Source organism: Martes martes (genome assembly GCF_963455335.1).
Source record: "Martes martes genome assembly, chromosome: 4".
Lineage (NCBI taxonomy): Eukaryota > Metazoa > Chordata > Mammalia > Carnivora > Mustelidae > Martes > Martes martes.
In genome coordinates, this window is record NC_137891.1 from 140,259,874 (window position 1) to 140,287,021 (window position 27,148).

The following is a 27,148-nucleotide window of genomic DNA, read 5'->3' on the forward strand; positions in this document are numbered from 1 at the left end:
GCACCTGGGTGGCTCAGTTGGTTAGTGGTCTCCTGCTGCTCAGGTCATGATCCCAGGGTCCTGGGATAGAGTCCCACATCAGCTTCCCTGCTCAGTGGGGGAGTCGGCTTCTCCCTCTGACCTTCCCCCCACTTGTGCTCACTCTATCTCTCATGCTCTCTCTCTCAAATAAATAAAATCTTTTAAAAAAGGACAGTAAGTTAAGTTTTCGTAAGGTTGTCAAGAGGATTAAATATGATAATACATGTGAAAAATACAGAACAGTGCCTTGCACATAATAAATGCTAAATAAACTCTGAAAGAGTGAAACTCCACAATAATGAGACTTTGGATGTAATGTGATCAGCAGTTGGCATCCATCCTCTCAGCAGGAGCAAAAGGTCACTTCACCAACAACTCAGTAATGCAGGCCAACCTTTTGAATGACTGAATTTTTTGGATCCCATTTACAGCATTATTGTGAGATTTTACTGCACTCCTTACTAATAATGTTGTGGGGTTATACAGCACCTCGGCTCATAAGCCTTAAATCATATATCTTAATTTATCCTTATTACAGCGGTCAGGTACTTCTTGACCCTTTTACAGATAAGGAAATTGAGGGACAGAGATGTCACCCAGCTAGCAGTAACAAGAGGTAGTACGTTTTGATAAATTTCTTCTTTATTAATGTGAATGAAGGATTCTTGTACAACAGTTACTCTGAGGCACTAAGTGGTCTAACCGCTTCCAACATCATTTTACCCAGCTTTGACTTCTAAAAATACATTCCAACCTAATAAATTGAATATTTCAAGTTCAACAATAAGACGACACAGGTAGGGTCCCCTTCAGGACTCATTGGATTCTTACTCAGGAGGCCTAAATCACTTGCACCTTCTTGAATTATATAGGTCTTTTACACTTGGGAAAGAAAGATAATAATCGCTTATCATGGATGAAGTACCCTATTTATAATACACAGACTGCCTGCCTGACACTTTCATATTACACCAGATTTAGAAGGACCCCATAGGGATGCGGTGTCACAGTCTGGTTACTGCAAATTGATACCACTATAATTAAGCATCAGTTTTAAACACATATGCGTGCACGCATTTCCTTACGAATGTGGGTTGGGGGGCGTGCGGAAACTGTTCTGATAAGAAAGGAAGAATGAATGTTCATTTCGCAGTAAGCCATTTTTAAATTTAAGGGTTGGTTTGTTTTGTTTTGTTTTTTTAATTTTTTTTTTCTTTTGGATCGTCCTCGAATACGCTTTTTCCAAATAAGGTGACTCCCTCACGTGGAAATCCCACAGCAGAAATGTTCCAGAATTCTACTCTTTCCCTTGTGACGAGAAACTAAACGGAAGCTTCAACAAATCTCTATCACCGTACCCCTCCGGCTTGGAAACCGCCTTCACTGTAAACTCCAGCCCGAGACCAAGACAGGGGCCTAGAGAGCCCAGGGCAGCAAACGGCTCCGTAAATAACCCGCCACACGATAGCAAGAAAAATAAACTGTTTTTAACAAGCACCTAAGGCCTCTCTAAAGGGCCAAGTGAAAACAGAGCCGCCCAGTCCCCGGCCCTGCACGGTGGAATCCGTTCACAGCCGACCTCGGGCAAGCTCTCTCTGTTTTGGGGTTTCTCTAGGACACGGCTGCGGTTTTATATACACTTGAGGTACACACGAGCCCAGCGTTGGTGTGACAGAGAAGTAAAAAAAGCAGGTGAGAGAAAAGGAAGCCGGACAGCGAGGCAGGACGCGGCGCAGAGACAGAGACAGCGATCTGTTTGCTACCTAATCGCAGCTCGCTCGCGAGGAAGCGCCGCCAATTCTCTCCGCGGATTCCTGATCCTCTCACCGCGGCCCCACCGACCTCGGCCTTTCCTTTAATTACCATGGCAACTGCGCCTCTCCCCCACCGGAAATAAGATTCAGAGCACCTCCCCAAACAGTCCGGGTAGAAATCTAGGGAGGTGAATCAGGAGAGGACAGAGACGGCCGTGCCGCTCGTCTGTCGGGGTCTGGAATGACCAGAGCGGAGAGGGTCCTGTGGTGCACTGGCAGGGTGGATGAGGTCCTAGGTCCTTAATTAGACTCTCCTCCCCTTTCCCCCATACACTCGGATCCCTCGGAGGGGGGAGGGTGTTTCCAGCGGGCCACCTTGCGTGTGACACCGCGTCTGGTGCCCGCAGGCCCGCGCTTTTCAGACTCCGGCGTTTCCCTCCGAAGGGTCTCTGCTTAGGAAGAAGGGGCTCGGTTCCTTTTAACTCGCGGTGGTGCTTTCCTGAATGTCGAAATGCCGTAGGTATCCGCCCTCCCCACCCCATTGCTGTTTCTTGGGGCCCTTTGTGAGCAAGAAGAGTAGATATTATGTTGTCCTTAAAAATAAAAAGCCTGTTCCTTTACTAGCAAAAATGGGTTTACTAGGGAATAACAAAGCATTTCAGTTCGCTGCGTGCAAGCTATGGCTAAACCATAGGTAAAGTCCAGCAAAGGCAAGGAGTTATTTTACGGAGAAGAAGGAAGAAGTTGGGAGGGGTCATTTTGACCCAAAGTACGTGGGAGGACAGGTTCAAGTTGACGGTTTCTCCTTGCCCGAGTTGCAGGGGTGGTCTGTATTTTGTAGGAGGTGCAGTGTACGTCTTTCCGTATTGCGACTTGTAATTAAGGGTTCTTCCCTGTGGAAACTCTTCTGTTGGGGTGTGTAATTGACAGTTCTTGCTATAATTGACGTTCAGTGGTATGAGATCCCCTTTTAGCCTCCCCTTCTATCCTCCCTACTCCACTTTAACGAGACTTCCCCTTTATTATTTTTCACATTTCCTCCATTTGGTCAAGATCTTTCTCCAAAAGCATTGCTGATTAAGAGTCAGGTTCTTCTTAATTCAGTGACCTCTTGTCCCTCAGTGCCAGGAAGGATCTCTCCTGGGTGTTATGTCCCACTTTGGAGGGAAATTGTACAAATTGGAAACCTATTAAGGCCAAATTTGAGTAACCAGGAGTAGCAGGGAGAACTCTCAGGCATTTTCCCCTCTATGGTCCATATTATCAAGACTGTAAGCTTTGGAAATCGTCTTACTGAATACATCGTTTTTACAAAGATTTGACAGGCAGCAAGTACATAATGGAAAATAACATCCCAATTCCAAATTGTGTGATGGTTCTAAATCAGGATCCTAGATCTGAAAGTAGCCAACTTAAAATATTGGCACTTATTCCAACTTAGGGAAGAAAATTTCCCCCTGCTGAAGCAAACCCATGTCATGTATGCATGCCTCCTCTAAGTCCCTACTTTAAGGGGTCATGAAAGCAGAATGATGATTACTGCAAGAGCACACTGAAAGAATTATCTTGTGCGTTTGAGAAGATACAGTGTAGGTATAAACTGTTGGGTCCGTAATCAAAGGAACAAGACTGATACAAAGTGAAGGTCAAGCAAAGCTTTATTTCCATGCCAAGCATCGAGAATCAAACTGACCGGTCAGGGCCGTCTCTTACAAAGAGGCGACCCCTCCCAGCCTCACAGACTAACTTTTATAGAGGTGGTTGAGCCTGGCTATGCACAGGTGGCCAATGAGATTGCAATACACAAAGAAAACTGCACAGTCATGCTAGGTCAGCAACACACAGAACTGCACAGTCATGCTAGGTCACACACGGGTGGCCAATTGAATTTCAATTTACCCTAGTAGATATATGCGTGCCCCACTGATTGGATGTCTCCATATGGCCTGATCCGCCCTTGTATCTGGGCTTTGCAGGTAAGTTCCTCTGGGAGGGGCAGGGTCAATCTAAGTTCCCTGCCTAAACACAAAATGGCTCCCTCTGGCTAAGTAGGCCCTTACATAAACATGAAGCAATAGCTGGTGAACTTTTTGCAAAACAGTAAAACTTCAAAGGCCTTTTTAAAAAGTATTGTTATCTCAGAAGAACTTTTGGAACCAAATGTGTTGTTAATAATACGGTAAAGTTGAAAATTCAGAAACCATGACGTTTGGATTAGAATCCAGAGTTAGCTAATATTCCAGATGAAAAAGAGAGACTTCTGTGAATCCCGAACCTTCTAACTGGCCTGGTCCAGACAGCTTGGGAAATCTGTGTTATCAGGTATTGTTGGCCTCAATTCCAGGAAATCTTTGTGATCAGTTGGTGTGCAGATCCAGTCAGGGTTTGATGCTTTCTTTGAATGTGTCACGTGAATCCAAGAGTCCATTCCTTGAGGTTTGGCACAAAAGGGTTGGCTGACAGTCCCTGATAGGGGGCTTTCCAACTAGGTTGAAGAGAGTCTTTCTGGAGGCATTTGTTTGTTTGTTTGTTTTTGTTTTGTTTTGTTTTTTTCAATAGCTGAAATCTCCCAAGTTGCAAGAGGAGGTACTTAAAGTTTTGTCTCCTGAGAGTGCACTGGGAAAGATTACTCTAACAAGGCATAGTTAGTTTTGATAGAAGCAATTAGGCCTTTATAATATTGAAATATAATCTCCTTTTATCAACTGTGGGTCAAAGGAATCAGGAGCCAAGTGCATTGGATGTCCTGTGACTGTCTCAAAGTCTATGAGTTCCCAAGGGAGTGGGTCTGATACTTAGAAAGAACAAAGGCAATGCTTTAGGCCAAGATATTTGTGGAGTTGAGTCTTAATAGTGCCATTAGTGTGTTCAACCAACCCTGAGGATTGATGATGGTATGCACAATAAAAGTGTTGTAAAACTATCCAAACAGCAAAGACTTGTTAAAGCACCTAACCGATAAAACGGGTTCCCTAATCACTGAAGTTCAAGAGAGGCTCCCCATGTGGGGATAATTTTTTTCTAATAGAATTTTGGCCACAGAAGAGGCAATGGCCAGTCTACTAAGAAAAACTTTAGTCCAGTGAGGAAACATACAAACCATAACCAAAGCATATTTAATCCATTAGATGGGAAAGCTTAATAAAATTCATTTGTGAAAACTGAATGGTCCTTGAGGTAATTTAAAGTGTTGGAGAGCTGTGCAGGCAGGTTCCCTGCATTGTGTTTTGGGCAGGTGGGACAAGTGAGGTGGGCACTTTTTGTGACCTCATTAATACTTCCTCACCAATATTGGTTCATGAATACTATCATTTTGTTAGTAGACCAATGGTTTAATGCATGTACAGGGGTAAATAGTGGGGAATTTTAGGATTTCTGGTAGGGCCAGATTGTTAATTGGTCCAAGTCAGTTTTTTCCTTTTAATGAAATGAACAATTATTAGATTTCTAATATTTTTTCCTGTTCTGGGACCAATTGTTGGATGTCTCTGGTCAGTTTTTCAAAATTATCATTTGGGGGAATATCCCTTTGGAACATGACAGAGGTTTGGCCATTGGTTTCCTTGACAGCAGCATTTTTGGCAGAAGTATCAGCAAGGTGGTTTCCTTTGGCATCCAGGAAGTTGTTTAGAATGCTTGGGACCTTAACAACCAGAGCAGGCAGCAAAAGTATGGCATCTAATAAGTTGTAGACATAGGAACCATTTTTAATTTTATCCCCATTGGAGGTAAGGAAACCTCAGTGTTTCCATAACATGTCAGTCTTGAACTACCCTAAAGGCATACTGGCTATTGGTATAAATGTTTGTTGTTCTACTGTTGGCTAAGGTACAAGCTTGAGTAAGAGTGTATAACTCAGACTGTTGGGCCGAAGTAGCCAGAGGTAAAGGTGCTACCTCAATGACTTCAAAGGAGTTTCAGTAACATAGCCGGCACAATACTTACCATTTTCATCCTTTAAATGAGAACCATCAGCAAATCATGTAAAATCTGTATTGATTAGAGGAGTTTCCTGTAAATTGTTACAGGGAGTCAGAAGGTGATCTGTCAGCATTCAGCAGTCATGAGGGGTCTTGTCAGTGTAGGAGAGGAGAATAACCAGATTAAAGTCACTCTAGTGAGAAAGAATTATATGAGGAGCAGTTACAGGATTTCACAGGTGAAATGACTAAAAAGGGGGCACGTAGGTGGCTCAGTTGTTAAGTGTTTGTCTTCAGCTCAAGTCATGATCCCAGAGTCCTGGGATCAAGCCCCATTCAGCAGGAAGCCTGCTTCTCCCTCTCCCACTCTCTCTGCTTGTGTTCCCTCTCTCGCTGTGTCTCTCTGTCAAATCAATAAATAAAATCTTTAAAAAAAAAATGACTAAAAAGTGTTGAGTGTAATGAGAATTAAGAAGGGCTTCTTGTGCTTGGGGCACAAAGATGGCATTCCCTGACTATTTCTTCAGTGGCTTTATCCAAAAAGGCAGAGGCAAGGTGGATATTCTTGTGCTACATGGTCTATTTGTTATCTATAATACCCTATGAGTTAATGAAGGTCTCCCGTTTTGGGGTGAGTACTCTAAGGGTATTCCCTTCCCTCTCATATGCAAAGAGGAAAAAAGGGAAGTTGATAATTAGGACATCTGAAGGCAGGGGGCTTTATTTAAGGCTTTTCTTTAAAAGTCCCAAAAAGCTTATCTTCCCAATCTTTAAAGTCCCAAAAGCTTGTCTTCCCAATCTTTCCAAATAATAGGGTCAAGTTTGTTATTTTTTGGTAAAGCATATAGAGTTTGAGTCATAAGAGAAGTTTGAAATCAATTTCAATGGCAGCCAACTGGTCCAAGAAAACATTGTAATTAGTGCTTTGGTTTTGGTTTTAGGGAAGTTCAGGTTGCCATAAATCCTGGATCTAAATGTTGTCTTTATTTCAAGGTCACTTGTCCTTAAGTATCAAACCGGGGTTTGACCAAACTATAGTTTTTCTGTGGAGACTTTATGTCCTTTTAAGACCCAAAGTTTTAACAGGTAGATGCTGTCGTCCTGTGAAGAGGTTTGAGAAGGGCAGCAGAGAAGCAATCATCTGTGTATTGCAACAAAGCAGAACCTACAGAAAAGTTTATGTCATCCAGTTTTAAGGTTTGTGAAAAGTAAGGACTCTGTGTAACCATGGAACATTACTATCCAGGTGTATTATCATTCTTCCCAAGTGAAAGCAAAAGTATCTTTATCAACTAGAATACTAAAAATGCACCGCGAAGATCAATTATAGTAAAAAGTTTGCTTTTAGTGGGAATAGATATCAGTAGTATGTGGGGGTTAGGAACATAGGGTGCCAAGGGATAACAGCGTTACTTATTGTGCAGAGGTCTTAGACCTCTATCCTTGGACATTGGGTTTTCTCACAGGAAAATAGGGGAATTGCAGGGACCAGTGCAAGGGATAATAAGGCACTGAGTCTTGTAATCTTATATTATGGACTTGATGCCTTGAAAAACTCTTTATAAGATATTGATTAGTTCTGGGGAGAGGTTTTGAGATCTGTTTGAATCTTGATGGGAGGTGCACTGTAGATTCTACCAACACCAGTTGAAGACTTTGTCCATAAAAAGGATGGTAGCTGGTCCAAGAGGGACAACTGATCATTATCCCCAGACTCAGCTATAGTGCCATCAGAGGGATCAAATAAAAGATGTCAAGGGTCATTTAATTTGCTTGGTTGGCTATTTTGGTTACTACTATCAAATTTTAGACTTAAATTCCCCCTTTGGAAGAAAGAAATTCCATCATAATATTTTTCCAAGAAGTCTCAGCCCAATAAATGAATAGGGCCAGAGGAACTAAGGAGAAAGGGTCTGTAGCTCTAAATCACCTAAACAGAAGGGAATAGGTTAAGAGGCAAGAACTTGTTAAGGTTTATTCAGTAACACCCCCCCCAACTTTGAACTGCTTTAGTATCTTGAGGCAGGGGGTGCTTTATAGCAGTAGGGTTAAGCATTGAGAGTGTAGCTCCAGTGTCAATAAGGATGGAGAGATTAATTCTCAATCTGGAGAGTGGTTTCTCCAAGCTGATTAAGAGGGAGGATTGGGAAGAGCCCCTATTAGTTCCTTGGAGCCCCATTGGGAATTAGAAGAACATTGGAAAGTCTGGCTTAAAGGGCTGAAGGCACCTTCAACACTTAAGTTTGTTAACAATCTTCTTTCCAGTGTCCTGGGCCTTTGCAATAATAGTAGAAACTAGTGGGGAGGAGGGTTGTTTTGTTTAAGGGCTTTCATTTACTAGAGTTGAAAATTGAAAATTTTAGATGTCTTTGTTTTAAAGTACTCATCTAGCGTGTGGGTGAGCTGGTTTGTCAGGTTAACTCAATATGGAGGGGACATGATTTCCCCTTCTATCCTCATCCCTTTAAAAGAGAAAGATTCTAGTTTAGTCCATTAATAAACATAGAGGTAAATGCTACCTGGGTAGATTCAACATCTAAAGGGTGACCAAGTTATTTAAACTTACCAACCTAGTTTCTCAGATTTCTGTGAGTTAGTCTTCATGCTTTTGTGGGGACCAGGCCAAACACTGGATGAAACTAGCACAGTGGGGACGTCCTAGAAGGGATCTGGAGAAACAGACACCAATCTTTGGCAAGATGCTAGAACAATTGCTGGAAATCTCCACCAAGCAATTATAGTAGCTTTTCCTAAGCTTGCTAATTGGAACAAAATTCAGGCTTACACACAAAAGCCTGACAAACACGTACGTAACTATTACACTCAACACCAAACTGTCTTCTAAGAAAATTCTGGTCTTCTAGATGTTGAATTTTTCAGCAAACCCACTGATGTCCCCAGTCACTTTAGGAAACTTTATGGCTTGTAATTTGGCCTTAGTTCAGAGAGTATAAGAAATGTGAGGTTTATTAAGATCCTCAGAAGACTTAACTTTAAAGGGGTAGATGTTAATAGGTTCAGGAAAGTAGGGAGTGGGGGAGAGATTTGAAGGAAAAGGGAAGTTTGGTGAAAGGATTAGCATGGGAGACAATGGGGGGGTGGTGATGGTGCCGAGAAAAATGGCACCAGAGGTAGAGCCGGAGCACAGAACATCTGCCACATGCCCTGAGACAAAGAAGATGGGGAAGGCCAAAAAAAGGCTTCAGAAACCCTTCTTTCTTTCTTTCTTTCTTTCTTTGTTTACTTCAGTTAGCCTAGAAATTGTATTTTGCACAGAGGCAATTTTAGTTTCCCAATAACTTTTGGAAGCTTCAAAATACTAATCAAAATAGGCATCCCATTCAGTTTTGACAGTTTTTAGAGCTGTAGCTATCCAATTCAGTTTTGAGAAAAGTTAAGTTTGGAGAAAGAGAAAGTTTCCCATAATGGCCATTGAAGTTCTAAATTACTTTTGGTAAGTCATTTCATTTAAGGAAGGACCACAGTTTTTAAACCTAAAACCAGCTGGGGTCACAGAGGGGTTGGGAAGAGGTGGGGTACCCTTAAATCATTTTGATGACAGGAATTCCATTTCTTTTTTTTTGTTTTGTTTTGTTTGTTTGTTTTTTAGGGATTCCATTTCTTAAAAGATTTTCTTTTTAGAGCAAAAAAGAAGAATTCCTAGACAGCACAGTTTCAGCAGCAACAGCCTGGTTCCAAAATAGTAACGTTAAGTGAAGTAAAGACTCCAATGAAAAAGTAGAGAATATCAGACTAGATTTAAAATCTATACATAGATTTTACATACATACACATTTTAAGTTATATGTTTATATATAATTTTATAATTTATATACAACATATATATAATATATGTATATTTAAAATATATATATTCCAACTCATTTAATCTTCATAACACTGATAGTACCTAACCTGATACCAAAATATGGTAAAAGAATTATTAAAATATTACTGACCAATATATTTCATGAACATGGAATCAAAAATCCTTAGCAAAAGATTAGCAAACCTAGGGGCGCCAGGGTAGCTCAGTCAGTTAAGCATCTGCCTTCTGCTCAGATCATGATCCCAGCATCCTGGGATTGAGCCCCTTGTTGGGCTCCCTGCTGAGCCTGGATTCTGCTTCTCCCTCCACCGCCCTTACATTCTCACGTAGGTGCTCTTTCTTTCCCTCTCAAATAAATAAAAAAAATTTTAAGATTTTTCATTTATTTGACAGAGAGAGAGAGAGAGATCACAAGTAGGCAAAGAGGCAGGCAGAGAGAGAAAGGGGGAAGCAGACTCCCTGCTGAGCAGAGAGCTGGATGTGGACCTCAATCCCAGGACCCTGGGATCATGACCTGAACCAAAGGCAGAGGCTTAACCCACTCAGCCACCCAGGTGCAAATAAATAAAAATCTTTAAAAAATAAAAAGATTAGTAAATCTAATTCGACATATAAAGGGGACAATGCATTATGTCCAATTGGGACTTATCCCAAGGATGCAAATTGTTCTGTTATTTTAAAATCAATTAACATTTTCAAAAAGAGAATAAAGGAGATCGTATTAATAGTTGTATAAAGAGCACACTCATTCATGCTAAAATAAAAACTCAACACACTAGAAGTAGAAAATTCTAATTCTAAATTCTAATTCTAAAAACACTTAAGAAGTAGAAAATTCCTATGAAAAGCATACACATATCATACCCAGCATTAAACACTTACTCTAAGATTAGGAATAAGGCAAGATGTGCCCTCCCACCACTTTTATTTATTTATTTATTTATTATTATTATTTTTAAAAGATTTTATTTATTTATTTGACAGAGATCACAAGTAGGCAAAGAGGCAGAGAGAGGAGGAAGCAGGCCCCCCGCTGAGCAGAGAGCCAGATGCGGGGCTCGATCCCAGGACCCTGGGATCATGACCTGAGCTGAAGGCAGAGGCTTCAACCCACCGAGCCACCCAGGCGCCCCCCCCTCACTTCTATTTAACAAAGCACTAAAAAGAAAGGAAGTGTGTAAATGTTGGAAAGGAAAAAGTAAAATTGATGAATTGCTGGTGATACTATCATGAACATGGAAAATACTAAGGAATTTGTAAAATAGTTATTATAGCTATTTAACAAAGATACACGTCATATAGTCAATATACAAAAATCAATTCTATTTCTACATTTTAGCAAGAAACACCTGGAAATGAAGCTTAAATGCTTCCATATACAATCACATTTTAAAACTACTTAAAAGAAGTTTATCTAGAAGACACTTAAGATTTCTACATTGAAGATTAGAACATGTTGCTTAGAGAAAAAAATCTAAATAGGGGCATGTTTATGGACTCGAAGTCTCGATAATGTTAAATTACTAGTTCTCCCCAGTTGATCTTTAGATTCAGTGCATTTCCTGTCCGTCCCAGCAAACATTTTATAGAAATAGAAAAACTGATTTCAAAATTTTTATGAAAAGGCAAAGGACTTATGAGTAATTAATCTTGAAAAGAATGAAGTTAGAGTACATATGCTAACTAGACTTACTATAGTGGTTCTGAATTCAATGTGGTTTGGGCATAAGGACAAATAGATAAAACGGAAGAGAATCCGAAGTCCAGAAATAGACCCACAGAAGCGCCAAAGCAATTCAGTGGGGAAAGAAAAGTCCAAATGGTTCTGGGACACCATACAGAAATATAAATGAAATACCCTCGACTTCTATCTTATACCATATACAAAAACTGATTTGAAATATAGCATACTCCTATATGTAAAGGTAAAGTTTCTGAAGGAAGTTTTTGAGACTATTGTTACAACATGGGGTAGGTAAAATTTCAGGCAAGATACAAAATCAGTAACCTAAAAGAAAAAATGATAGATTAAGACTTCATCTAAATTTTGAACTTACGGTCATCAAAGGACACAATTAAGAAAATGAATTGTCGGGGCACCTGGGTAGCTCAGTGGGTTAAAGCCTCTGCTTTCAGCTCAGGTCATGATCTCAGGGTCTTGGGATCGAGCCCCGCATTGGGCTCTCTGCTCAGCAGGGAGCCTGCTTCCACCTCTCTCTCTATCTGCCTGCCTCTCTGCCTACTTGTGATCTCTGCCTGTCAAATAAATAAATAAAATCTTTAAAAAAAAAAAAAGAAAAAAGAAAATGAATTGTTGAAAGCTGGAGGTATTACAATTTCAGATTTCAAGTTATACTACAAGGCTGTCATAATCAAAACAGTATGGTACTGACACAAAAATAGACACATAGATCAATGGAACAGAAAGCCCAGAAACAAACCCATGATTATATGGTCAATAAATCTTCAACAAAGGAGGCAAGAATATGCAATAGGAAATAGTCTCTTCAACAAATGGTGTTGAGAAAGCTAGACAGCTATATGCAAAAGAATGAAACTAGACCACTTACACCATACATGAAAATAAACTCAAAAGGGACTAAGGACCTAAATGTGAAACCTGAAACCATAAAAATCCTAGAAGAGAGCACAGGCAATAATTTCTTTGCAACTGGCTGTAGCAACATTTTTTTAAGACCTATCTCCTATGACAAGGGAAGCAAAAGCAAAAATAAACTATTGGGACTACATCACAATTAAAAGCTTCTGCACAACAAAGAAAACAGTCCACAAAACTAAAAGACACCCTAATGAATGGGAGAGGATATTTGCAAATGACATACCTGACATATATAAAAATTTATACAATGCAACACCAAAACCCCCCAAATAATCCAATTAAAAAATGGGCAGAAGACAACAGATATTTTTTCAAAGAAAACATGCAGATGACCAACAGACACATGAAAAGGTGCTCAGTATCACTCATTATCAAGGAAATGAAATAAAAACTATAGTGAGATACCATCTCACACCTATCAGTATGGCTAAAATAAAAAAACGCAAACAAGTGTTGACAAGGACGGGGAGGAAAAGGAACCCTTGTGCACTGTTGGTGGGAATGCAAACTGGTGCAGCCACTCTGGAAAACAGTATGTAGGTTCCGCAAAAAATTAAAAATAGAATACCCTGTGATCATAGTTATCGCACTACTAGGCATTTACCCAAAGAATACAAAAACACTAATTCAAAAGGATATATGCTCCCCTGTGTTTGTTTATTGCAGCATTATTTACAATAGCCAAATAACCATATATATATACACATATATGTATATATACATATATGTGTATGTACATATACATATATACATATACGTATATGTATATATGTGGTTATTATATATTAATGGTTACTTATGGTTAATGGTTACTTATGGTTAATAATGGTTATTTATATAATAATGGTTATTTATATAATAATGGTTAATTATATATTAATGGTTACTAATATTCCATGTATGTATATGGAATATACATATATGGAATATTAGTCAGCCAGAAAAAGAATGAAATCTTGCCATTTGCAACAATGTGGTTAGAGCCAGAGAGAATAATGCTAGGAGAAATAAGTCAGTCAGAGAAAGACAAATACCATATGATTTCACTCATATGTGGAATTAAGAAACAAAGGGTTAGAAAGGAAGAGAGCCAAACCAAAAAACAGACTCTTAACTGTAGAGACCAAACAGATGGTTACCAGAGGGGAGCTGGGTGGAAATAGGTGAAAGGGATTAGAAGTATGCTCATCTGTGGCACCTCAGTGGCTCAGTGGGTTAAACCTCTGCCTTTGGCGCATGTCCTGATCTCAGGGTCCTGGGATTGAGCCCCACGTTGGGCTCTCTGCTCAGCAGGGAGCTGAGCAGAGAGCTGGCTTCCCCCTCTCTCTCTGCCTGCCTCTCTGCCTATTTGTGATCTCTCTCTCTGTGTGAAATAAATAAAATCTTTTAAAAATAAATAAATAAAAATAAAAGTAGGCTTATCTTCAAGAGCCCTGAATCATGTCTAGAATTGTTGAATCACTATATTGTACACCTGAAATTAATATAACACTATATGGTTACTGGAATTAAAGTAAAAATAAAACTTTTTAAAATGATTTGTTAGGGCACCTGGCTGGCTCTGTCTGTAGAACATGCACCTCTCTTGATCTCTGGGTTTTGACTTTGAGCCCCACATTAGATATAGAGATTACTTTAAAAAAATTTTTTTTAAATGAATTGTCAAGCACTGAGTAGGAGAAAATATAAGATATATTTTAAACAATTAACATTTAAAATAAATATAAAGAATTCTTATAACTCAACAGTAAAACAGTAACTTAAGTAAACAGTAAAACTCATTGAAATAATAGTTCAAAAATTTGAGCCAATACTTAATAAAAAAAAGTTATATAAATGGCAAGGAAGCATTTTGTTAGTCATCAGGGAAATACAGATTAAAACTATATTGAAATACTGCTTAACACCTGATAGAATGACTTTTTTTACATTTTACAGTTAACAATATTATGCAAATACCTGAATCTTAGTAAATAGATTTGCTTTGGACAAGGGTCTGCATTAGCACTTCTGAAACTGGTTTCTGTGTATTCTAGGCTTGAGCAAATGATTAGTGTTTTGCACGTAATAGGAGCTAGGTTTTCATTGTTGGATAGAGGAATTTAAAATATGTTGGCTTGGCACTGGAAGTATCAATATGAAATCACAGATTTTTTAACTATGCCTATATACAGAGAGATGGATGTGTATTTTCTGTTCTAGCTCTGTGTACCTTTATATGTACATTTAAAAAATCTGTGATTTTTTTTCCTGGCTACTGATATGTAATACGATAGTCTTTTGTGGTACTAGGCAGTGGCACTGAGCCACAGCTCTCAATCAGCCCCACCCAGTTTCTAGAGTGAAAAACTGAAAACTTAAAGCCATTCTATACCCATATAACCATTCTGTTTTTTTACTTTTGGTATAGAATTCAGTAAATTACATGAGATATTCAGTACTTTATTGTAAAATAGACTTTGTGTTAGATGATTGTGCCCAACTATAGGCTGATAAGTGTGTTGTGAGCATGTTGTGAGATAGGCTAGTCTAGGCTATGAAATTTTGTAGGTTTGGTGTATTAATTGCACCTTCAACTTGAGATATTTTCAACTTAGATGGTTTTATCAGGGCATAACCCACAGTAAGTCAAGAAAGAACTAGAGCAAGAGAGAAAAAGAGAATGAAAAATAGGACAAAATGTAAACAAGTGATAAGTCTAGGTAAAAGATAAGAACTCTTACTCCTAAAATTTTTTTTTAGGTTTAAAATTAAGTAAAAATTAAATTACCTCCAAAACTCATCAAATTGTTTAAAACAATGACAACAACGCCTATGGGTGGATTAAACAGTAAATTAGATATAATTAAAGAAAGAATTAAACAACTGGAAGACAGATCTGAAGGAATTGCCCATACACAGTACAGAGACACAAAAATGCTAAGAAATAAGAGTTTAAAGATATGGTAAATGGAACTAGAAAGTCTAAAATTACTTCTAGATGAAGTCTAGAAAGGAAAAAAAATGAAGGAAAGTCAATCTTTGAATATGGTTTAGATTTTTCCAGAACTATTAAGACAGAAATCTATATGAGACTATGTTAGAGATAAGACTGTTAATATGACATCTTTTGGGAACCTGCATTGAAACTACCTTAAACAGAATTGGAGGGTCATAAAAAGTTAAAGGAATTAAATATATTCCTCAATTTGAGACTGAAGTTTTAAGTTAAAAATAAATACAATTAATTGAATAAATCGTTAATTTATATAACACTTTTCTTCCAATCACTGTGTCAGGCTTTGGGCATTCAAATATGAACAGATACTGTATTTGCTGGGAGTCTTAATTTTTGTGGGAAAGATAGTTTAACAAGGATATTTAACCTCATCACTTAACAGAGGAGGTGCTAATGATATAAATATCTTAGTCCAGGGAAGAAAGACAAACATATAAATATACTATTTCAATGTGGTAAGTTTTGTGAGAGGGGCATACACAAGTGCTATAGTGCTACAGAGTAGAAAGATCCTTAATGCAATGTGGACTGTGTCAGAAAACTTAGAGATTGTGCTAGATTCTCAAGGGGAGAGTAGACATCAGTGTAAATTTGTTATTAATTTTTATGCTCTAAAATATAATACATACCAAAAATATGTAAAATATCACCCATTTCCCATATTTAATTCTGATAAAACTATTTGGCCCCTTCTGATAAATTTTAAAAGGATTTAACTTATATCGTTTATATATATGTATGTGAGATGATACATACATATATGTATATGTAAGTTTCTCACAGGAGGAAATAATGAATATTAACGTTCATTTTTGAGAATACTCATTTAAGAATGAAATTATCTTATGACGTTTCTCATTTTATTTTGCCCAGTGACCATGTCTCCTGTATTTATTTATCTCATGGAGTCAGTATTCCCAAATATATCCCTTTACTTCTGTAAGAATTGTTTAGCTAATTCTCTGTTAACCTTTTAATAAGGAAGGTTTTGACACAAAAAACATCTGTTACCCAATAACTGCTTAAGGTTTTGGCCAGTTTTATCATGAAGAATAACAGGATTCATTATTTATTTAGGTGCTTTCACATGATGACCATATTTCTACATGTAACAAAGTAATATTTCTCTCTACTCACCCATATGTGATAGTAAATTATTATATGACCACTTGAATGTTGAACACAAAAGAGCACTTGAGAGTACACAAAAGGCTTGAATGAAAGGAAGAATATAAAAGAGATATAGAAGATTCTTCTCCCTTCTCTTCTCATTCTCATGCATAGAATGGAAAATAAATCATTTCAGATATCTCAATTTACACCAGAGGAGTCACATGGGATGTGAATTTGGTCATTGCCTTTCATCAAAGGATTTCTAAGCATCTCACAAGTATACTCACTCCTTTAAATACTCTTGAAATATTGTCATCACCATTATAGTGAGAAGTAAATGGAAGCACTGACATTGTAAGTGATATTTTTATCTTCCATTCAGGAATTACCTACTAGTTTACAGGCCAGTATTATCAACTTTATGAAGCTTAGTGAAATTATGTAATTTGCCAAAGCTTAGGGGAGGAATTCGGCTTAGCATCAAGGCCCTTTGACTCTTACCTGCTTCACCAAATTTATCTGTCTCCTCACACACACACACACACTCTTACCCTCAGCTCTGCTATTCAAAATTATATTTAATCCAGTGTTTTTGTTTTTATTTATTTATTTATAGATTTTGTTTATTTATTTGACTGAGAGAGATACAGTGAGAGAGGGAACCCAAGCAGGGGGAGTGGGAGAGGGAGAAGCAGGCTCCCTGGTGAGCAGGGATCCTGATGCAGGGCTCAATCCCAGGACACTGGGATCATGACCTGAGCCAAAGGCAGACCCTTAACTGACTGAGCCACCCAGGCATCCCTGATCCAGTGTTTTTAAAGAAAAAGCTCAAAGGGACACTTGGGTGGCTCAGTCAGTTGGGTGTCCAATTCTTGATTTCTGCTCAGGTCACGATGTTGGGGTCGTGAGATCAAGCCCCACATTGGACTCTGCCTTGAGCATGGAGACTGCTTGAGATTCTCTCCCCTCTCTGCCCACTTGCATACTCTCAAAAAAAAAAAAAAAAGAGAAGCTCAAAGCATTCATTTTGTGTTTTTTGAGGTGTCATTCCTCATTCTTAATTAGAAATCAAATGAAAATTCATTTTTTCTGGAGTAATTTCTTTTATATTGTCACCAGTGTTAGTATTTTCTGTGTTTATGAATTTGTATAATGAAACTCATGTACTTGTTCTGTTCTTGTTGAATCAGAGAATCCTATTCAGGATACTACCACGTGATAATTTAAATAAAATAGGGGAGTATAGTCTTAGTAATATGACTAATCCTACAAACATAGTTACTTTCTATTCCTCTTGATATGAAATTGTATGTCAAATATACTTATCTTTCCTAAATTCTCAAGAGCAAAATGTTGGTAGCAACCAGAATTTTCATCCCAATGAATCTAAACTTATTACAACTAAAAATGAAGCATGGTAGTTAAATTATGGACATAGGAGTAAGTTTGGGTTAAGTTGGAAGTGGGAAGTAATCTGCAGAGGTAATAAGATTACTAGTAGGAGGGAAGAAATTAGAATATAGTAGATAAGTGCCCATTTAAAGAAGTATTTTTTTTTTAAAGATTTTATTATTAGAGAGAACAAGAGATTGAGAGAATGAGTTGGGGGCAGGGACAGAAGGAGAAGCAGAAGCAGGGAGCCTGACAAAGGACTTGATCCCAGAACCCTGGGATCGTGACCTGAGCCAAAGGCAGAGGCTTAACCAACTGATTCACTCAGCCACCCCCAAAGTTTAAGTTTACAGTTCTATGACATTAAATATATTCACCCTGTGCAACTATCACCATCATCTATCTCCAAAACTTTTTCCATCTTGCAAAACTGAAATTTTATACCCATCAAACACTACCCCCTATCCACCCTTCCTCTCAGCCCTTGGGAACCACTATTTTCTGTGTTTATGAATTTGACTACTTTAAGTAGCTCATTTGAGTGGATCATACAGTATTTGCCCCTTTGATGTTGGCTTATTTCACTTAGCATGGTATCTTCAAGGTTCATCTGTGTTGTAGCATGTATCAGAATGTTTTTCCTTTAAAGGCTGAATAATATACCATTGTATATCTATACTACATTTTGTTTACTCATTTAGCTGTCAATGGGCACTTGCATTGTTTTCACATTTTGGCTACTGGAAATGACACTGCTATGAACATGGGTGTACAACTACCTGTTTGGGTCTGCTTTCAGTTCTTTTGGATATATACCCAGAAGTGGAATTGCTGAATTATATGGCAGTTCTACACCTAATTTTTTGAGGAACTGCCAAACTGTTTTTCATAGCAGCTGTACCATTTTACAGTCCCACCAGCAGTATGTGAACATTCCAGTTCTCCATATCCTAGCCAACATTTTCTGTCCTTTTTTTTCTGTTTTGGGGTTTTTTTTTAATATTAGACATCCTAATGTCTGTGAAATGGTATCTCTTTGTGGTTCAGATGTGCCTTTTCCTAATATTAAGGATGTTGAACATTTTTTAATATTTTATTGGCCACCAGTATATCTTCTTTGGAGAAATGTCTATTTGAGTCCTTTTTGGCCTATCCCATTTTTTTAAATCAAAGTAGTAACCCCTAAAACTACTTATAACTTTACAGAACGACCAGAGATACACAACTTTGAATTGCCAACTGGCACTAGTAACAAGTGAGTAAATACTTTAGAAAAATATTTACCCCATATATTTAATCAAGTTTTGTCTGTTCTTCCTTTATAGTGTATGTTTCAACCATCTCTTCCTCTCTGTTCTTTATTAACGTCATCCTCTTCCATGTAACATAATTTCATGCTTATAGTTGTTTATGGATAAAAGAGTAGATTTAAAAAAGAGTAAAAGCATACAGTATGTGCTTAATTCAATAACACACTTTGGCAATGGGCCTAGTTCTCATAGATCATCATAAAATCCTCTAGTAGGTTTGCTGTTCAACTCCTCCCCAATTCAACAAAGATTTGTTGTGCACAGGACCTGAGATCTGAGTTTCTGCCCTTCAAGCTGTGGGACAGTGGGCACATCACACCAACTCTTCCATATTGGATGAACTAAGTGATTTCTTAGATTTCTCCTAGTCTCATCTATTAAATCTTCTCATGATTCTTGTAAATATTACCAGGTTTTAGTTTACATGCCTAAATTATCTGAAAACTGTATCACCCACAATAAATCATGTTTTTCAGATTCTCACTAAACTGTTAAAGTGGAAAATAACAGTCTAAGCCTGCTCAATTTCTTGTTTACTTATATATTTCCTTGGGCTTCTTAGATCAAACCTAGGATGTAAACCAGAAATCTCTTAAATCCAAACATCGAGTTACTTTCTCTAAGAATTAGTCGTCAATAAGTAATATTTTGAACAATTAATATCAGGGTGGGGTTTATTTCCTTCTAATAGGTAGTATTACATCTTAGCATTTAAAAACAGAATTTAAAAACTTTGTGCTGTGTACTTTTAGTTTTTGATTTCTACTTTCAAAATTTTGTAAAATACCAAAATATCTCATATACCTGAATAGAGTACTATGTATTCCAAAACTAAATATATACAGTTTTTTTGGATCATGTGCCCTTTTTATTTGTTCATACCTCTATTCTCTTCTTGCTTCATTGAGAATTCACATTAAATTTATTTCAAGTGGACTTCTAAAAGATACAAGTTATTTTTCAAAGTGATTTAATTAATCTCAAGAAATAATGTTATGTGATAAGCTAATGTGGATATAATAGCAAAATTAAGTGAGCCCTTTTTTTAAAACTTTTTTTTTAAGATTTTATTTGTTTATTTGACAGAAATTACAAGCAGGCAGAGAGGCAGGCAGAGAGAGAGAGAGTAGGAAGCAGGCTCCCTGCTGAGCAGAGAGCCTGACGTGGGGCTGGATCCCAGGACCCCAAGAACATGACCCGAGCCGAAGGCAGAGGCTTTAACCCACTGAGCCACCCAGGCGCCCAAGTGAGCCCTTTTTTGATAGATTAAATTTTCGTATTTAATATTTACTACTCCGTAATATTTGTAAATTGTCCATCTCTTCTATTTTTTCTTGCTCTTGTCACTTGTTTGAAAGTCAATATTCAGGAAAAAAAGTAAATAGTTATTTATGAACAGTCATTTTCTAATATGTATAAATTTTTTTTTAATTTTCTGTAATATAAACTTTACAATACAATCCTCTCTTCTCTCTCTCTCTCTTTTTTTTTTTTTGTTTTGTTTTATGCTCAAATTCTCTAGTATTTTAAATAACGTAATATCTTTTTCTCAGGGATCAAGAAAGTACTTTTGATGCTGCATTTATTACTGGGAAAACTAGTTTTAATTTATATTGACCTTTTTCTCCTTTGAGCATTTAGCCTGCATTCAATAAAATGTTGATGACTGCTCTTTAGAAGACAGCTGTACGAAATAAAGTATTATAAATATTCAGCTTTCCTTTCTAAGCATTGTCACCAACAGCTGGGCATCCAGTTTAGCAGAACAGATTTTGCACAGAGAGAGCCTGGCATGTTCCTGAATCAGTTTAGTGAGGGAAACAAAAAATAGTTTCTTATGGATTGGGGACTTATAAAGACATAGAGCATCTGTTCCTCAGTTAAGTCATAGTCTGGTAGCACTGAATCATGTTTAAAGCTAGAATAACGCGCAAAACTTTTCACCTTGTTCATACCTTTATTTTAATACCTAGTACATTATTTCTGCAAATAATATACTTTCAACATCTCCATTAAGTTGTATATTTTGTCTTTATGCTTAATTTTTCAATAGTGTTATTTTAAAACACAAATATATTCATTTTTACTAAGATTATTTCATAATATGACTTTAATGCTTGAATTGTACAATGGTGAATGTATATGAAACCGTATATAAAAATCTATTTGAATATTTAATTATTCCATATTGAAATATGCTATTAAAAAATCCAGTTTCATCGTCATGAAAATTGCTTTCTTCATATGGTATTCTGCTTTCATTGGCAAAAGTAACTCAGAATCTTTGTTTATATTTATTACTCTAAATGTTTGGCTACTTAAAGCATACAAATCTAAGATTTCTTTAAATATTTTGTTGGCAGTGTTAAGAGATCACTGAAATTGGATCATCTGTTAGAAGCAAATGTAAGTATTTATCTGTGAATTTGTAATTGCATAAGAAGAATGTATTTTTAATTTATGGGAAATTTAATTTATGGGAAATTTACCTTAATAAATAGAAAAATTTTCAAAAAACACTGTGACATTATTGTGATTGGTACACCATTTTCTATATAAAATATTATTTATAAATCTAATACATGGAGATTCCTGGCCAGATTAAGATTTTTCACTTAAGAGGCAAATTATTTAGAAACCTTAATAAAATAATTCAGTAGAAATGAATTTACTATTTGTGGAAAAAATATTCTGCCACTTAAATGCACAAGAAACAATATGGAACAATGGTAGTGCTTTAATCTGTATTCTATAATCTGCTAAATTGAAATAAAAACATTAACAGCACTTTTATATCAAAAATGTAATTACCTCCCTAAGCTATTCTGGCATAATTAAACAATAAAATACTAACAGTGTAATAAATTTCACCGTGGTTGTCACAATAAAAATAAAAATGTACTGTTGCTATTACTTTTTGTAAATCTAGTCATAGTACATTCCCAGTGCCAACATATCATGACATATGTTGGTTTATTATCTTTTCATACCAATTGTGGAGCTAGATACAAATACTAATATTGAGCTACTTAATCTTAAATGCAAGTAAATTGATGAGAAAGTAAATTAAAACAAATAGCTAGTCAATAAATGGCACTCCTACAAAATCCCATATGAGAATGCCATTTCAGGAAATGGATGTTATATGGAATTTCTCTTTGGACGACCCACTGATATTTAACAATTTACCATTTTTAAAACTTCCAAGATGCTTTTTTTAAAAAATTTAAACAAAAGTGGGAAAATAATGCAATGCCACTAAAAAAATCATTAGCAGTGTAATTAGTAATTTAGAGTACCATTATCCAACTTGTTCTACACAGAATGCAGCTGTGACTGTAATTCTGCATCTGTTTCTTTGGTCAAAATGGTATTTTGGTAGATGAGTAGTCCAGCTTAAAATGAAATATTGTTCTTTCCTGCCCTCAAACTGTTCTTTGTAAGATGGTAACATTATTTGAATAGCAGAGACTGGCCATTTAGGAATTCATCCTCTTCTTGAAGTACAATTGTCATCATGGCAGGCTTTCAATACATTTTTACTTTGGATTAGGATATGTCAAGGTAGCCAGTGCCACAGCTAATATCCTGTAATAGAAAAATACATTGTTATGTTTGGCCCAATTCTGTACCTTTAAACCAAGGAGACTTAGCTTGACTTAGCTTGGTATCACATGGCCATTCCCTGCTAACTGCAGGTTCCTAGCATCTAGCCTGGGCCTTTCTTCAACATTTCTCTTCTATATTCTGACCTATTTCTGCCTTTGTATTCTTGCCTCATCGTTTGTTGGCAGCTCTCTATTCACATCTTAGAGCTGGCAGCTTTTGTTCTGGTGCTTAGTCTAGGATTCTCTCCTTCACTACATTTATGCTTCCGTCTACTCCAGTAACAACTTAGCCCATGCAAAGGAAAATCAGACATTCAAGATAAACCTATAATTCCAAGAGTACCTAATTGCTATAAAACTGCAGAGGAACTAGTAGTAACTCTGAGGTCATTTTGCCTTACCAGTATGATACTGAAGGAAGAAGACTGATATCCACAGAAAGGAGATGGCCCTCATATACCAGTTGGTTAAAGTGGAACCTATTCATTCTCATCTGTTGCTCTTTCCTCTCAGAGATGTTCTAAACTTCCAAATCCCGGTGTTCCCAAAGCATCTACAGACCTTCATAGAGATAAATGCTCCATTATGTTAGGGCAAGTCTGCAAAAGTCATTTTCCTTAGGAGTCTCCTAAACAGCTATGATATGAATCATCCCCTGCGACCTTCCTTTAATATCTGGAATATATACTACAAGTACCATCATTTGCTGAACCTCCCACATTGTTGGGGGGGGGGTGGTGAGGAGTTAAAGAATATTCCAGTTTTTCATCACCTACAATATTTTAGCTGCTCAAGTCATTGTCATCCAAATACTGTTTCTAGAAGAATTTTTAGAAATGAAGATGAATTATTTATTACAAACTGCTGCCAGTGGCAATTCAGGTGAATTTATAGGGATAGCTAGCTACCTAATCAGGTACATAATTTTGTTCGGGCCACCTCAGAGAAGGAATGGAAGAAGCAAATGCTACAGGTAGGAAGGGGAGGACCATTCTTCCCACCAAGGCCAACTCAGTAGGCTTGCTGCTAGAAGGAATAGCAGTGCAAATTGGGGAAGGTGGGGGAGGTTGCTAATTTAGGCATGGATGCCCAGGCTAGATTACTCCCTTACTATTGGTAGGACACTTCTGACTATTCCTAGGGCCTAAACTTGTCTTATCTCTCTGGAACGAGGCTTCTGCCACCTCCTGAAATTAGAAAGAACTTTGAATTTCAGGACATTGGGAAATTTTATAGCTCTCATTCTGCAGTCCTACTTACGGATTTGGTTCAAATCTACTTTCCTCTCTCCTTCCCTCCCTCTCCTTCCCTTCCTTCCCCTTTTATTACAGAAATTTTCAAACATAAAATAGAGTAATACAATGAACTTCTATGTTCAACGATTATTAACATTTTGTTAATTTTGCTTCATATGTATGTATATATATGTACATATGTGTGTGTGTCTGTGTATTTTTTTTCCTGGCATGTTTTACAGGACCCAGACATGTCATTTAATCAGAAAATTCTTCAGTATGTATTTCTAACAGATAATGACTTTTTTCATAACCACAGTGCCATTATCATCCTTATAAAATTAATACAAATTCCATAATAATGTCTTCTACACAGTCCATATTCACATTTCTATGGTTGTTTCAAAATATCCTTTTATAGTTGGCTTATTAAAATCAGGATTAAAACAAGGCTTATACATTATAATACTTTTTATATATATCTTAAGTCTTTAAATCTAGTTAAGTTTCACCCTTTTTTGTAATTTATTTTTTGAGAAAACAGGTATTTGTTTTGTAAGCATATTTCATATTCAGGAGTTAATTGATTTGTTTCTTGTGGTGTCCTTCAAATGATTTCTCTGTTCTTCAAATTTGCTATGAAACTGGTAAAGTTAGAGGCTTGATTAGATTCTCATTCAAATTTTTGATAAGCATACCTCATAGATAGTGTGTATAGTTCCTATCGCATCCCCTCAAGAGCAAAAAATGATCTGATTTTTGGTTCAGGTATTAATCACCCTGATTCACCCATAATAAAATTCCCATTACTCTTTCTTCAGTGTTTTTTTTTTTTCATTGATGATTATTTCCTAGATCCTTTATTTCACTATAGTTACAAAATAGTGTTTTTTTAAACTTTTTATTATTAAGAATTTCAAACAGAGACAAAGGTAATGCACTACCTGTTAATTACCAAGCTTTGACAATTCTTAACACAAGCCTACTTATTTCACTTATACTCTCTTATATACTTTAGTACCCCATACTAGATTATTTTGAAACAAATCTGAAATATCATCTATATCATCCATAAATACTTCAATGATTATTTTTAAAAGAGAAAACTTTTTTTTTAAGATTTTATTTATTTATTTGACAGAGACACAGCAAGAGAGGAAACATAAGCAGGAGGAGTGAGAGAGGGAGAAGCAGGCTTCCCTCAGAGCAGGGATTCTGACGCGGGGCTTGATCCCAGGACCCTGGGATCATTCTCTGAGCCGAAGGCAGACACTTAATGACTGAGCCACCCAGGTGCCCCAAAGAGAAGGACTTTTTAAAAAACTATAATAGTATTACCGTATTTCTCAGAATTGATAATTCCTTCACCATCAAATGGACAGTCTTTGTTCATATCTTCTAGTTATCTCATGTACTTTCTAATAGTTCTCTTTTTTTTAATTTCAGGAATTTTTATTGATATATAGTTCATATAACATTCATCATTTTAAAGTATATACCAGTAGTTTATAGTATACTCACTATGTTGAACAACCATCACCACTATCTGATTCCAGAACATTTTTATCACCGCCCCCTGCCCCCCTCCAAAAATCCTGTATCTCTTAGCATTTTGGTTTTTTTTTTTAAGACTTTATTTATTTATTTGACAGAGAGAGATAGGGCGAGAGAGGGAACATGAACAGGGTGGGTGGGAGTACGAGAGGGAGAAATAGGCTTCCCACTGAGCAGGGAGCCGGATGTGGGACTCAATCCCAGGGACCTGGGATCACAACTGGAACCAAAGGCAGAATGACTGAACTACCCAGGCACCCCTCTCTTAGCAGTTAAGTGGTGTTAACTTCCTCCTCTTCTCATCCCCTGGCAACTAATTTACTTGCTGTCTCTATGGATTTGCTCATCCTGGACATTTCATGTAAATGGAGTCATACAATATTATGGCCTTTTGTGACTGACTGCTTTCATAACATTTTCACATTTCATCCATGTTGTTGTATGTAACAGTACTTCACTCCTTTTTATAGCTGAATCATATTTCAGTTTTCTTTAGATATTTAGGGGTGGAATTGCTGACTTACATGAGAATTCCATCCTTCTTGAAAAACTGTCAAACTTGGGGCACCTGGGTGGCTCAGTCGTTAAGTGTCTGCCTTCGGCTCGGGTCACGATCCCAGGGTCCTGGGATCGAGCCCCACATCGGGCTGCCTGCTCAGCAGGGAGCCTGCTTCTCCCTCTCCCACTCCCCCTGCTTGTGTTCCCTCTCTCGCTGTGTCTCTCTCTGTCAAATAAATAAAATCTTAAAAAAAAACCAACAACTGTCAAACTCTTTTCTACAGCTGCTGCACCATTTTACATTCCCACTACCAGTGAATGAGGAGGGTTCCAGTTTCTCCAGATCCTCCTTGCTATTATCTGACTCTTTGATTCTAGCCATCCTAGTAGGTATGAAGCAGTATCTTATTGCGGTTTTAAGCATTTTTTAATGATATTGAGCATTTTTTTACATGCTTATTGGCCATCTATATATTTTCTTTGGAGAAATATCTACTCAAATTAGTTACCCTTTTTAAAATAGGATTTTGTGCTTTTACTTTTGTGTATTCTGAATACTGTCACCTAATCACGGATTCTCTGGGTTGTCTTTTTACTTTCTTGGTAGCATCCCTTCGATGCACAAAAGTTTTAAATTTTGATGAAGTCCAGTTTACTACTTCTTGGGTTGCATGTACTTCTGGTGTCATATCTAAGAAACTATTACCTAATCGAGTTAATTTGGCACGTGATGTGAGAGTAGGGGCATGTGTATTCAGTTGTCCTAGCAGTATTTGTTGAAAAGATATTCTTTCCACCATTGAATGGTGTTGATACCCTTGTTGAAAATCAATGAGCTAGGGGCGCCTGGGTGGCTCAGTGGGTTAAAGCCTCTGCCTTCGGCTCAGGTCATGATCTCAGGGTCCTGGGATCGAGCCCCACATCGGGCTCTCTGCTCAGCAGGGAGCCTGCTTCCTCCTATCTCTCTGCCTGCCTCTCTGCCTACTTGTGATCTCTGTCTGTCAAATAAATAAATAAAATCTTTAAAAAAAATAAAAAGAAAAAAGAAAAAGAAAAAAAAAATCAATGAGCTATAAATGTAAGGATTTATTTCTGGACTCTCAAGTTACTCCATTCATCCCTGACTGTCTTTATGTCACTACCACACTTTCTTAATTAAGTTTTCAAAATAAAGTTATAATTACTGTAAATTTAAAATCAGAAAACATGAACCCTCTTTTTGTTGTTCCTTTTCAAACTTGCTTCTGCTATTTTGCATCTGTTGCAATTTCATAGGAATTTTAAGATCACCTTGTC

At 37.2% G+C, this 27,148-nt stretch overlaps 2 protein-coding genes across 5 annotated transcripts in view; one reads left to right on the plus strand and one right to left on the minus strand.

Annotated features, from left to right (window-relative positions):
* Positions 1-1,905, minus strand: part of EFCAB7 (EF-hand calcium binding domain 7) — a 46,534-nt gene extending 44,629 nt beyond the window's left edge. The window contains exon 1 of the mRNA XM_080800650.1: positions 1,785-1,905. The gene's annotated coding sequence lies outside the window, so the exon portion shown is untranslated. The remainder of the gene's footprint in view (positions 1-1,784) is intronic.
* Positions 1,906-2,162: 257 nt separating this feature from the next.
* ITGB3BP (integrin subunit beta 3 binding protein) overlaps positions 2,163-27,148 on the plus strand; it is a 74,736-nt gene continuing 49,750 nt past the window's right edge. The window contains exons 1-2 of one of the 4 annotated variants that reach the window (XM_080800653.1): positions 2,163-2,291; positions 21,321-21,363. In XM_080800653.1, the coding sequence (XP_080656779.1) occupies positions 2,287-2,291; positions 21,321-21,363 (48 nt within the window). In that variant the 5' untranslated portion in view covers positions 2,163-2,286. Of the gene's footprint in view, positions 2,292-21,320; positions 21,364-27,148 lie in introns of those variants that run through there. The other 3 variants (XM_080800655.1, XM_080800654.1, XM_080800656.1) reach the window with 3 other exon arrangements.